At 43.7% G+C, this 12,919-nt stretch overlaps 2 protein-coding genes across 7 annotated transcripts; both read left to right on the forward strand.

The window, feature by feature from the left end:
- Nucleotides 1–8: 8 nt before the first annotated feature.
- LOC136183426 (transient receptor potential cation channel subfamily A member 1-like) lies at nt 9–6,155 on the forward strand. 4 transcript variants are annotated; one of them, XM_065970057.1, is made up of 31 exons: nt 18–91; nt 137–400; nt 472–539; nt 589–1,071; nt 1,139–1,295; nt 1,356–1,531; nt 1,601–1,708; nt 1,759–1,867; nt 1,920–2,020; nt 2,072–2,259; nt 2,310–2,358; nt 2,421–2,618; nt 2,671–2,763; nt 2,827–2,909; nt 3,022–3,186; nt 3,235–3,349; nt 3,406–3,572; nt 3,622–3,706; nt 3,771–3,830; nt 3,884–4,057; nt 4,114–4,184; nt 4,232–4,397; nt 4,583–4,672; nt 4,727–4,893; nt 4,941–5,001; nt 5,065–5,136; nt 5,194–5,373; nt 5,425–5,493; nt 5,551–5,664; nt 5,712–5,809; nt 5,862–6,155. In XM_065970057.1, exons 4-31 carry the CDS (start codon nt 781–783, stop codon nt 6,025–6,027), a joined length of 3,573 nt encoding a protein of 1,190 aa, XP_065826129.1. In that variant the 5' UTR covers nt 18–91; nt 137–400; nt 472–539; nt 589–780; the 3' UTR covers nt 6,028–6,155. The 4 variants fall into 4 exon arrangements, with proteins under 4 accessions (XP_065826127.1, XP_065826130.1, XP_065826128.1 ...); XM_065970055.1 differs by having other exon boundaries at nt 9–400; XM_065970058.1 differs by having other exon boundaries at nt 9–400; nt 5,551–5,658.
- A 513-nt stretch (nt 6,156–6,668) lies between these two features.
- LOC136183427 (protein unc-13 homolog D-like) lies at nt 6,669–12,857 on the forward strand. Of its 3 annotated transcripts, none has more exons than XM_065970060.1 (37): nt 6,669–6,887; nt 6,975–7,203; nt 7,258–7,365; nt 7,415–7,474; nt 7,519–7,585; nt 7,638–7,809; nt 7,862–7,906; nt 7,954–8,025; nt 8,078–8,156; nt 8,210–8,317; nt 8,362–8,448; nt 8,501–8,610; nt 8,658–8,787; nt 8,837–8,961; nt 9,016–9,103; nt 9,158–9,214; nt 9,261–9,364; nt 9,422–9,470; nt 9,519–9,676; nt 9,727–9,850; nt 9,901–9,975; nt 10,034–10,108; nt 10,162–10,263; nt 10,309–10,524; nt 10,584–10,652; nt 10,707–10,786; nt 10,839–10,905; nt 10,966–11,007; nt 11,053–11,124; nt 11,178–11,273; nt 11,323–11,431; nt 11,483–11,609; nt 11,655–11,919; nt 12,003–12,160; nt 12,220–12,314; nt 12,390–12,479; nt 12,529–12,857. In XM_065970060.1, the coding sequence occupies exons 1-34, from the start codon at nt 6,877–6,879 to the stop codon at nt 12,051–12,053; spliced, it is 3,429 nt and encodes a 1,142-aa protein (XP_065826132.1). In that variant the 5' UTR covers nt 6,669–6,876; the 3' UTR covers nt 12,054–12,160; nt 12,220–12,314; nt 12,390–12,479; nt 12,529–12,857. The 3 variants fall into 3 exon arrangements, with proteins under 3 accessions (XP_065826132.1, XP_065826131.1, XP_065826133.1); XM_065970059.1 differs by having other exon boundaries at nt 12,016–12,160; nt 12,529–12,856; XM_065970061.1 differs by lacking the exons at nt 12,220–12,314; nt 12,390–12,479; nt 12,529–12,857 and having other exon boundaries at nt 11,655–12,009.
- The last annotated feature ends 62 nt before the right edge of the window (nt 12,858–12,919 follow it).

The following is a 12,919-nucleotide window of genomic DNA, read 5'->3' on the forward strand; positions in this document are numbered from 1 at the left end:
TCGGTTCTTCTCGCTCGCGAAGAGCAAAGAGCAAACGTCTCTCTGTCCTTCGCTTGGCTTCGGCGTAGTCTAAGAATTTCGAGAAATTGCCGTAAACTCAGTTCTGGCATTTTCAACGCCGCAAATTGGTCTCTAGACGCCGACGTGAACTGCATCGGGTGCGTGGCTCGACTCGACGCACGGTGATCGTCCGATCGTCAACGACAATCGACGACATCATCATCATCATCATCGGGTTCATCACCGACGACAGCTACGAATCCCATTGGGGCCTTCTCGCCTACAAGCGTCACGACAACACTAGCTTTCCGTCACGATAGCGTGATCTGAGCGAACCGAATCGGTTGACAGCGAATTGCTGCAAGCCTGCAACCATCTATGCTGCAACCTTAGAACAAGGGTATCTTGAAGAAAAGACGCGGCGACACTTACCGTATATTTGAGAAAATACGGTCTTTAATGAATATTTAGGTCGGAGATGACCGCTGCAGTCTCTTGAAAGTTTTCCTGGCGGAACAGACGGGCGCTTTTTCCCCGAGGTAAAACCTGTATTAGTTTCGAATAAAGAACGGAGTACTGTACTAACAGGATAATGCGCGCTAAAACCCGGAATAAAGCCGGAGCCGGTAGCCAACTTGCTGATCTTCTCAGTTCTCACAGCGATTTGTTTACTCTACGAGCTACGCGCGCGCGCGCGCGCGAGCGTTGGCATTCTGACTTCTGAGTCATTTCCTTATTGCTGACGCGCTCTTGAACGCTGAGTTCATTCTTCTCTTGGCCATGGCATCAAACGGATCTTCGTCCTCTTCGACTCTTCGTCGCATATTGCTTCGTTGGAAACGCGCGTCGAAGTCTACGACATCAAACGTCGGAGCGAGAGGGACTTCGACTGCTAAGCGACTCGCTGAGCCGCCCACCTCGGCAACATTGGGTAGTACGTACTCGGAGTCGGTAAAGGCCGGGAAAAAGTGGAGAATGCAAGCGAGGAAACAAATGAACCAAAGGGACACCGTCATGGTTGAGATGATGACAGTTGACGAGCTAAACAGCCAGCTACTTCCAATACACAAAGTGTCTATGGCATAGAGATGGTGGAGCTAGACGATGAGTCATATCGTTTTTTTTTTCTTTTCTTTAGGCGGCCGCGGAAGGCGACATCGAAACGGTTCACCGCATCGTCCTTTCGTATCCCGACGCCGTCTATTCGACCGACGTGCACGGCGCAACGGCGTTGCACCACGCTGCGTCGGAATCCGCGTTGGGCGTGATGGATTATCTGATTCAGAACGGGACAGGCGAGTCTAAACAGCATTAGCATGTTCTTCCCGCGATTCAACGAGGGTGTTTCTTCTCAGATCTGAATCATCAAGACGAGCAGGGGGAAACTCCGCTTCACTGGTCGATTGCGTTCGAGAAGCCGGAGGCGATGGAACTTCTGTTGAATCGCGGCGCGGCGACGGACGTAAAAACCACCACATGGGAAACAGCTCTCCACACGGCCGTTCGCATGCAAAGCAGCCATATGGTGAAGGTAACGGCTTCCTTAGGGTCCGAGGCCGCTAGGAAAGAGCAGTTGTTTTTCTGACCTTCTTTCTACTAGATACTCGCTTCGCACGAGGCGGTGGACGTAAACGTTCCCGGAGAGCACGCGCGAACTCCTCTTCATATCGCATCTTTGGGAGAAAACACTGATGTCATTGATATACTGGTGAGGGGGTCGCTTTTTTTGTACGGATTAGGTGTGTAACATGCATGCAGATGGCTAACAGGGCGTATCCGTGCTCTCGAGATGGAAACGGTCTTCGGCCTATTCATCTTGCTTCTCGCCATGGCAAACCGCACATGGTCAACTATATAATTGATATGGGTACGAGTCTTGAAACCATCATAGATCATTGGCTGGCATGGAATTTGTTTAGTGCTAACTCATTTTAATTATTCGGTTGACCAAGTCGTCAACTTCACAGACGACGACGGAATGTCTAGTCTTCATCAAGCGATTTCCGGAGGAAACGTTCCCGTACGACGGCGACCAATAGATCAGACTCAAAATACATGTTGTCATGTTCAGGTTGCTAAGCTGCTCTTGGAGCGAGGTTGTCGTATCTTCAACACGGACTTGCGCGCCGAGTCGCCGTTTCACTTGGCTTGCGCACAAGGATCTCTTCCCATGATTGAAACCATTTGGAACCATTGCCAGGAATGCACTAAAATGCTCCTCAAAGCAAAGGATCCCACAGGACAAACAGCACTTCACAAGTTGGTGTAGTCTCGCGTGCTTGAATGATTCTCATTACCCGGGTTTTCAGAGCTGCCATTTTCAATCACGTTGCGGTAGCGAAGTTCCTCATCAACAAAGTATTTAAATTCAGTTTGCTTTCAATTTATATAAACGTTCGTATCTCCTGTTTGTTCTTTAGGGAGCGAACATCAATGCGACGGATGATTTTGGGCGCACGCCGTTGCTCCTTTCTGCCCAAGCAGGTTCTAAGGATACCATGCAGTACTTGCTCAGTCAAGGAGCCGACGCCGACAGACGAGACACCAACAACAGGAATTTTCTTCATTTGGCTATGATGAGGGAAAACGAGCCATTGGCTGAATTCATTTTGACTCAGGTACTGGTCACGTTCAAATAGATCTAAGTTGGTTTTAAGGCGGTCTTTTTAGCTTGAATTTAGTGTACCTCAATCTCTGCTTGATGACCAGGACGCGTTAGGGCTGACTCCCGTGCATTATGCTTCTAAAGCAGGCTGCGATGGAGTGAGGCTCTCTACCGCAATGTCTTTTCTACTTTACTGACCCTTTCGTCTTTTTTTTTTGTAGTCGCTTGAGCTTATGCTTAAACTGGGAGCATCAAGAAATCCAAAAGATCTCAAGAAATCAACACCGCTTCATTTTGCCGCGAGGTAAATGTTAATTAAAACTTGCTTTAATTAAAAATAAAGAGATTTAGCCATCTTAATATAAAATATGCTCCTCCGATTTAGATCTGCTTTATCATTGTCGTTTTGAATGTAGATTTGGCCGATACAATGCTGCCAGACGACTTTTAAGGGGACACTTGGGCCAGAAGATCATCAACGAAGAAGACCAAATTGGAATGACTCCACTGCACGTGGCTTCTCATTTTGGCTTTCACCTTCTTGTTGATCTTTTCCTCAGGGAGGGAGGAATTATTCTCAGGTAAAGAAAGATACAATCGCATGGCCCTCCTTCAACGAAGTCCTTTAGATGCTCCAGCGGGTCTTCGCCGCTTCATAGCGCCGCTTTTGGAGGCTACGTCAAATGTCTCTCAGCTCTGCTCAGTTCTCATCGATACGTTCTGAATTGGAAAAATCATCACGGCGTAAGAAAGAGTGCACACAGCGCGTAAAGTAGCGTCAGCTGAAGCTTTGACAATAGAACACGGCTCTGCACATCGCTGTAGAAGGTGGGCATCCGGCCGCTGTTAAATTTCTTCTCAGCGAAGGAGCTGAGATCGTTGCCAACAAGGCTGGTGACAGTTTCCTTGATCTTTGTATTGATTTGAAGAGGAACAAATGTGCTCAGGCTGCAATAGAACACGAGCGGTAAGCCTGATAACCATTCACACTTATTTTATTTATTTACTAAATTCAGCTGGGAAGAATGTTTATCATTCGTCAATCGGAAACGCGGCTATCCGATGATAAGACTTATACAAGAAATGCCAGATGTAGCGAAAGTAAATATCGTCAACATAATGCTTTAAGTTTTGGTCTTCTATTTTACTCTGTTTTGTAACGCAGGCGGCTCTTGACAGTAGCATAACTAAAAGCAAACTGTCAAGCGAAGACAGGCAGTACTGGGTAACAATTCAATCTGCTATTCAATTGAGTGTTTAATTAATGCGTTTCTTCAGACAAAGTACAGCTTCAAGTATCTTCTTTGTGATCGGGATTCAGCGAAGACAACTGTTTCAGAAAAAGAGTCTTCGGTTGCAAATGGAGAGGGAATGCAGCAACAGGACGTAGAGAAGGACGATGAGCCAGACATCGCTGAGGAACAAGAAAACACTCCACTTCTTGGATTACTTGTGAGCGAAACACCTGCCTTCATTGCGTTAAGTGTAACCGAACACTTTCTTCATAGGAAATGGTAAAGTATGACCGCAAAGAACTGCTTTATCACCCGGTTTCAAATGCTCTCCTCGCATCCAGATGGTGTGCAAGAGACAACGAGTTGTCTTAGTCTTACTGATTTCTTTTAGGAAGTCATATGGACGACTAGCTTTCGGCATTAATACGACTCTCTACGTCTTCTATCTGGTTTTCTTGACCAGTCTCATTTCCTTAGTTCCTCTCCCCGTGTCTCCTGCTAAAGAAAATACGACGCTTTACAGGGCGTCAAACGGATCTCTGACAACAGTGCCAAAAGTAAACAATAGAGATGGTCCATAGATTAGGGAATGTAGGCAGTTTGTAGAGATATTATCACACTAGTACTAACACGCGGCTACAGACGTGATAATAGTGTACATTGCGGATTAGTGAGCGTTGTGTTCTCACAGCTTTTGTGCTGTTTGGTCAGGGACAGGAGTTCTTAGCAATCGTTTTTTTAGTTGTCAACCTATGCTGTAGCTTGTCAGTACCTGGTCATCGCTTTTGCTGGTGCTAACGTTGTAAAGGAAATCATACAAATTTTTCAAATGGTAGCCGACTTCATCCTACTTTTTAGCGTAGACTACATTTATTCTCTAATGTAGAAAGTGAAATATTTTCGAGACTTCAACAACTACCTTGAGCTCACCTTGTACATCACAACGCTTCTTTTTGTTATTCCAATGGAAAACACAAGAGAATTATATCAGTTAGAAATGGGAGCGGTGGCTGTCTTCTTAGCGTGGATGAACTTTCTTCTGTACTTGCAAAGGTGGCTTTATCTTGATTTTTTGTGTCTGTTCTATTATATTTGTTTAGGTTTGAAGCGCTGGGCATCTATATTGTGATGTTCGTAGAAGTTGTTAAAACACTGCTTGTGGTGAGTTCTTACTTTCTTTGTATATGATGTCAAGCGTCTAAGCATGACCTTATTTGTACACAGGTTCTAGGAGTTTTCTTTGTCATCATTGTTGCGTTTGGTCTGTGTTTCTACGTTCTCCTTTTTCCAGCCGATGTGCGTAGGACATTGCCTTGAGTAGAACTAGATGCGTGATTTTCTATTTGCTTTTAGCCAATGTTCACAAACATTCCCAAAACATTTCTAAACGTTTTTGAAATTATGCTTGGAGAATTCTCCTTTGAATACTACTACGATCGTCAAGCTACTGAAGGACTTCGGTATCCAACGCTCACTTGGATAATGCTGATTGTTTTGCTGCTATTTATGCCAATAATTTTTATGAACTTATTGGTAAGTCAATAGCTTCGATTGTGTTGAGATATTTATTGTCGGTCATTCTAGATTGGTCTTGCTGTTGGAGACATCGAAGGCGTCAGACGGAATGCAGAGCTGAAAAGACTTGCTATGCAGGTAATACAATAAAGTACAACTCTTAAATTTTGTGACTTACTCCAAAACATTGTGAAGGTTGAATTTCACACCAGTTTAGAAAGCAAGCTACCAAACAGAATAAGGCAAAACGTATGTCATGACCAGCTTGTTGATTATCCCAATGAATGCAAGAGACTGAAAAGCGTACGTGTACGTGTTGCTGAAATTGTATACTTTTGCTAACTATTTCTTTGCAGTTCTTGTCTGCGTACGAAGGTCTTACGAATGTGGGCGAGGCGCCTGTGAGCGCGGAAATGTTGCAAGTGAAGGAGCAGCTTAACAAACAAAAGCATCGGTTTGAAAAGCGCATAGTGAAAGAGAGTTTCCTAATCCTAACCGTTCCACAGGTTGAAAGACATTTCAAAGAACATGGAAAAACAACACCAGCTTCTCCTTTCTCTTGTTCAAAAGTTGGAGTTAGCGGGAGGAGAGGGATCTCCCTGGATAGTGGAAGGGGAATCTGAATCGCCTGAGATAGTGCAGCGCAAGCTTTTATCAAATACCGGCCTTTAATTAAACAAACATCTTTTTTGTGCACATTTAGTTATAGGTTACCGTTGCTGCATGCTCAGAACATACTGTACTCAAAAATAGCAGAAGAGGTAAAATAAGAAAGTGGGCGTGTTCATATGCATATACATCACACAGCGCGCGGAAAGTGTGTAGTATGAATCACGACTATTTTTTATCTCCTGTATGTAGGCATTTATGACTTTGACGGAGAATATTCTACAAAAGAATCCCGTTGCTAAGTCCGAAGCATAGAAAGAAGGTGCAACTGTTTTGGTGGGTGGCAATTATTAGGGGTCCCAACACAGTGAACAAGAGAGTGGCGGGGATTGCGCTTGCTAAAATATCAGTTTAGTACTTTGCCAATGTCTTCTTTCTTATTGATCTGGCGTTGTTTGCATGTGTACAGCTCGCTATTTGTTTTCTTTGTTTAGTGCAGTATACGTATCTCATTAGCGTTTCATGGCCATTTTTGGGTTTTTGTAACCGCTTGGCGAAAAACGGTCAACCAATTTTGAAGAAAATTTGAAGAGCGAGAAGGTGCAATTTTTTACACGTTCGCTGCACTTTTGTAATTGGGTTGTCACTTCAGCTCGGTCTAGCCACTCGTCTAGCGCACTTCACGATCTCTCTCTTGCATTTTGCCACGCACCAGGGATATAATCCCTGCCCGCGCACGGTGTCCACCAGGCTTCACTGCGCAATCGCATGCGCTTAGTGATCGATTTGAATCGATTATCTCGCGCTGCAACCGAACGAATAAAAGCTGAGTCCAGTCGTCTACTTGGAGACGTCGGCTTTTCGCTCGTCGTCAAACACCGAATCTAGCGACGTCACGAAACCAAAAATCCAATGAAAAGACGGTAAGGAAGAGAAACGGGGCCTGCCCGCGTGGAGGCGAGGAACACTCGCGTTGCGTCACCGGAATGACGTCATGGTGCGCGTTACAGAGGAGAGCGCGAGCTCGACGAGGGCTTTTTCGAGAAGTTCAGTCTTGAAATGCGGATCAAACGCAAAGCGGAATACGAAGGGACTCGGAAAGTAAGAACTGGAAAGGAGGAAAACGCCGGCGAGGACGTCGCCGAGGCAACGGTAGCGGAGGCGACGTTTGCGTCAGCGCGGGTCGATCCCTGGGTCGATCCAGAACGTTTTCAAGTGCAAGCATTGAAAGACACAGAGGTACAAATCGAATCCATCAATTAATTAATTAATTTCGCGCCACGTGGTATTTAGCTGGAGAATGCTTACCTCTCTTTGCTGAGAACCATTCATTTGTGGCTTGGATTAGAAGGCGCTCAGCTGAAACAAGCCACAGCGCAGTCACATGACTATATCCAAAAGGTAAGAAAAGTATTGATACGGTAGTACACTATTCTTTATGAACACTTAGGTTTTTTCTGTTCCTGATGGAAAACACGAGGATTGGCTAAGACAGATACGAGACATCAAGGTAATAACTAAAAAGACTTTTCTAATAATAACTAAAGTCTTCAGATTCCTAAACAATGCATTCACGTATCAGTAATCGAAGGAAGAGATCTTCCGGTTCGAGATGAAGATGGTATTAAAGAACTGCCTGCCTTTTTAGAAGTAGAATTGTTTTTGCTATGTAGGCTTGAGTGATCCGTATTGTGTTCTGGGCTTGATAAAACTACAACCTGAAATGATGGACGGAAGATCGAAGACCAAGCATCTTCAAGATTTAGTGGAAGACGAAACGAAGCTAAAATCTACTACAATTATCTACAATTCACTTAATCCCAATTGGAATGAAGAATTTGAGTTGTACTAAAAATATAGAAAGCAGCCTCCTCAGAGTGGCAATTTAATAATTTAGAGAAATTGACGATCTGAACACAGATTGCCTGCAAATTGACATTTGGTATGACCACCAGTAGAACAAATATGAGACTTTCTATATTTGATTAGGGATTCTGATCCGGAAAAAACTGAGACACTAAAAGATCTTTCTCACATTCACGGCTTTGCCGGTTTTAGAAGGTATGAGAGCAAGTTGTTTAGGCTACGTAGACACAAAGTATCTATATTATAGATTCGTTCACCAAGTGGCTCAGACGGCTGTGTACGGAGCGCAAGACGATTTCATGGGAAGAGTATACGTTCCTCTGACGGTGAAACCGCGTCAGTGACACGCGCCCAGCCTCTCAGCTCTTTAATTCTTCAGGAAGTGTTTCCTGATGGGTGGGAAGGCTGGAAACCCGTAATGAACAGATACCAAAAGCTGAAGAATGGAAGACTGCATTTAAGAATTCAATTCAAGTTTCAAAAAGAGGCAAGGAGACGAACGAAAAAGTCAATCGATTAATTTTTATTTAGACATTTGTTCGAGGACACGATCCGCTGACTGAGCACTTGAACATCAAGAGGCAGTTTGTCCAATATGAAGCGAATCTTTTCAGAAAAGTTTTTCTACGGAAAACAGTCATTACATGCATTATTTTCTTTTTTCACGAAGACCGAAAGAGAAGGCAAACTCTGGAACGGACAGCTCTCATCAATTGCATCGAATCTACTTAAACAGCATTTCGTGCGAAACGGAGTCACGAGTCTACAGAAGGCTGCAATGTAAAATTGATTTTAATTATTGATTAGCTTATATTTTCGTCGTCTAGTGATTGGCTGATAAGTTGTGAGTACAATACAAAATTTGGAGTGGACAGTCAATACATTCTTCAATCATTGACTGAACTGGACAACCAATGGGGAAAAGTCTCAGAGCCCAGCAACTTCTCAGATGCCAACGTAGGCTCGTAGGTATATACGTGAAAGCGTCTTGTAAATTCTTTCAAAGGTAAAAGAGATTGTGTCTGCAATCAAATCTTATCAGGACTGGTGCGCCGCCGTTCTGTCAAAGCTACGCGATGTGTATCCTGCAACGCAAACTGGATTACAGAAGAGCCTTGCCATTCTTCTTCAGTGAGAAGCCAAACTCTAATTATTTATTTTATTCCGTTTTTGTTTTTAATTAAGGTGTTATCAGAAAACGTTCGATTTGTCGGTGATGCGAAAGCGCTGTCCACTTAGACGCTTCAAAGAGTCTATCTACGCAATTCTTGTGGTATTTTAATTACGTAACGTGTGATGAATAGGTTAATTAATAATCTCTTATTAGACTTCTACCAAGATCTGGTTTGAGAGACAAGTAGCCTTATCCGAACCTCAAATTCAAGTAAGACACATAGAGCGAATAGCCATTATTTAGCCTTCTTTGTCAGTCTGATCATGACGCTGCTAAGACGGCCGTTTTGGCTGACTTGGTTTTGAAATGTGTCGATGATTTGCTTCTTGCCAAGCAGGTGTACTCTCTTTCTTTCCAAGAGTGCGTCTTTACGTTAATTAATGCACAACATTGTTCACACTTTTTTCTATTATCTAGTGTTGCAATTGATTACTTGACCGTCACCTTTCAGCACATTGATTCTTTAGTAAACTTGTCACGTTTTCATATCCTCATTTTTCAGATTCTCTTCCAGCTTGCACCACTCATTCAAACTCAAATGAACGCAAACAATGCGCTACTGAAAACAGTGGATCTACCCAGCAGCAAGTTTTCAGACGTCGCCGCTGCTACCTTTCAAATTTACATAAAAGTAAAGCAATTTTTCCAATTTGAAAGCGATTTTCCACCAGAGTACGTATCAATACCAACAACGAATTGTTTTTCTACATACTCTTTTAAAGGGTTTCTAGAGGAATTCGATTATTTAAAATGCACGCATGGTTTAGACCACTTGTCTATAGCTGGCTTGAACTGGCGTACCAAAAAGCGCAAGAAAGAATTAACAGAGCTTTGGAACTAGATCACGTAGATTGGATAAAATAGTCAATGACATTGACGTCACAATATTTTACCAGGTTTCCGTGGCTGCTCTAAGTGACAGCGTCAAACACTCAAGTTCAGCCGTTGACACAGCCAATCTGCTCTTTCAAGTGCTCCCTTCCCAGTATTGCGATACTTGTAAACGTACGTTTACTTTGCGTCGTTTAGATGCGAGTGTCGTGGGAGCAGCTAAACTGGCCCGAACCTACGGTCGCCTATGGTTTCGCTATCAAATTGGCTGAGGTACAGTATGGACTCTAGGATAAGAGTGGGTATAAATGAGTTTTGTTTTTCAGTACATTTGTTCCTCTGCTATGTATTATGCCAATAGAGTGCACGAGATCCTAAAACAAAAGTCCTATTATAATCAATCACCGGAATTTGACGTCACAGAAAAAGTACACGATGGTAATAAAAATTTCGAATCTTATATTGAAATGTAGCTCTGCGTGACATTGAATGACATTGATTACGTGCAAAAGGCATTGAAACCTCTTCCAGAAGCTTTTGACTGGGATAAAGTGACGTTGAGTCTCGAGGCGGAAATGGGACTGAATGCTGCAAAACAGAGCCAACGAACTCTCCACGCGCTTCTCCCTAGTTCAGATGAAAATATAAGCAATCAAATTGCTGTAATAGTAGAAAAAATTGGAGAACGAGTAAGTCCATAGATTAAGGAATTGGCTAGTCTCAGATCTCTTCTCTTCTTTTGTAAAAGATGACTGTGGAAATATCTAATTATGCTGGACAAATAATCAAATGTCCTCCAAGAATGACCGTTGAAGACGTATGCCGGTAGTTCGTAGTCTATATCGCCTGACCGAAGCCTTTCTTACTATAGTCGATCAAAGGACTGATGGCCTACTTGCAAACTAATCTGCAGTCACTCAACAACTGGCTTCTACCTAGCGTTTTTACGCAGTAAGTAGAACTCGCTTGCGCACCTAAATAGATAGCGTTCGTCTTTTTTTAGGGTTCTACTGCCCATCTACAATCTCTGCATCTCCGCGCTGTTTCGCATCGTTCACAACAGATTCGATGCAAGCAGTTCATAAATAATCTCTTTATTTATTTATTATATACACGTATATTTGATTTAGCTGGTGCCTTCTATTTATCGACGAATTGTGCATGCATTGAAGGTATTTAATATATTATTTGAATTTAGAATAACACTAATCAAGCAGATTCTCTGGAGTTTTTTCAACGATTGTGGACAAGGTCTCAGTGACGAGAGCATGCAAACCGACACCTACAGGGTACATCATATATGTACACTCATCAACAGGAGATCAAAATAAAATTACCGCAGGCCATTATGTCTTTGGCTGAGAAGAGGCAAGCAGAATCGCCTAATTTGATTTCCCAATATTTAGAAGAGTTGAACCGAGACATGGCCAAAGTCGAAGTGAGACATCGAAAATAGTTGCCTCTTTACTTATTAGTCTGGATTGTAGTCAGTGAATCGCGGCTTTCTGACTGTTCAAGTTGCTTACATTAGGCCTAGAACAGCACTCTGCGTCAAAATTCTAAATACGAGGAATATCCCTGCGTTAGACCCGAATGGTACACATGAGGAACGTTTGAGTAATATTTTTTGTTACTTTATGTTTCAAGGCATGTCAGATCCCTATGTTCAATTTCAACCGTTTCCGGCTAGTGCGTTTTCCGGCAAATCAATACGCCAGCAAACCAAGGTGCAAACAAAAACTCTGACCGCGATATTCGATGAAACTTTCTACATGTGAGTGGCATAAGAGGTGTCTCGTAATGACAAAAGGCTCTTTAGTTCTGCGTCAGTCAAGGCTTTTTCCGACTTCAATCCTGTCCTGGTTTTTCACGTTTATGACTGGAATCGCATTACTAAGGATGATCTTGCTGGAGAAACTATTTTGCCTCTGTCATCAGTTCCGCATTTGACGTCAGAGGCTGAAGTGGATGGCTTGAAGCAGACGACGATGTCACTTTGGCTTCCTCCTCCAGAGCCAAAAGGTGGATTATTTCGTATTATTGAAAGTAGAAAGTGGGATAATGAAGCAGTCGATTTTGTCAAGGTGAGAAAAAAGTTGAGAAAATATTTGCTATAGGAACAGATCACTTATATAATCATTTTCACGCGCTTTATTTAATTAATTAGGGTGTTTTCACAGAAATTGAAAGGCACGCCAAAAAAATTACGCCAATCTAATATGCGAATTAGTCTCTAGCGCGCGTTACAGAAAAGAAATCCTGTTTCGCTTTTTTGCATTCCACGGTGACGTCGCCCAAGTCGTCCAGAGCTGTCCAGAGCCGAACGTAAGCGTCTAAATCGCGCGCTGCGACCAATTCGCGCGCTAATTATGAATCGGCGACAGTGCATGAGCGAAAGGCCCGAAGACGTCTCCCCATCGCTTGTCATTGGACATCGCACGCTAGCGACGTCGCAGAGTCGCGAAGAAATGAATAAACGGTACGATACGCGCAGAAGAGCTCGTTCCCCCGATCGCGCGCTCGTGACGTCATCGTGGAACATCTGGCTCTACAGGAGCCACGAACTTGATGACGGCTTTTCGAGAGTTTTACGCTCGATCTAAGCGAAGCGCAGGTGAAACGAAGAGCGGAACGCGAAGCGAAAGTGAGTGTATGCGAAAGCGCGGAAGCCTTAATTAATAAATGCTTTACAGTATTCATAAGCTATAGGTCAATGGAAATTGCATAGGATTACGTGATTTTTTCGCTGTCAAAGCATAGATATAAAATGGTATATCTACTGCCCGAGTCACAACTCGGAAGTCGGAATAATTGGACTCCGCCCCCGACTGTGCCCGAGTCACGACTCCGACTCGGCCCCCGACTCGGCCCCCGACTCAGTCCGAGTCACGGCCCGAGTCACGACTTAGACTCGGTCCCCCAACTCGGCCCTGACTCGGCCCCCACAACTCACCGAATCACGCACAGAGATAGACAATAGATTGGCGTTTGAAATTATTTAAATTCTTGCAAAATGAATTCCACGTGGATAAGAAAAGCATGCCACCCGCGGCGGCGACACCCCGCGGCCCTCCACACCGGCTC

This window comes from Oscarella lobularis, chromosome 2, assembly GCF_947507565.1.
Source record: "Oscarella lobularis chromosome 2, ooOscLobu1.1, whole genome shotgun sequence".
In the NCBI taxonomy this organism is placed as follows: Eukaryota; Metazoa; Porifera; class Homoscleromorpha; order Homosclerophorida; family Oscarellidae; genus Oscarella; species Oscarella lobularis.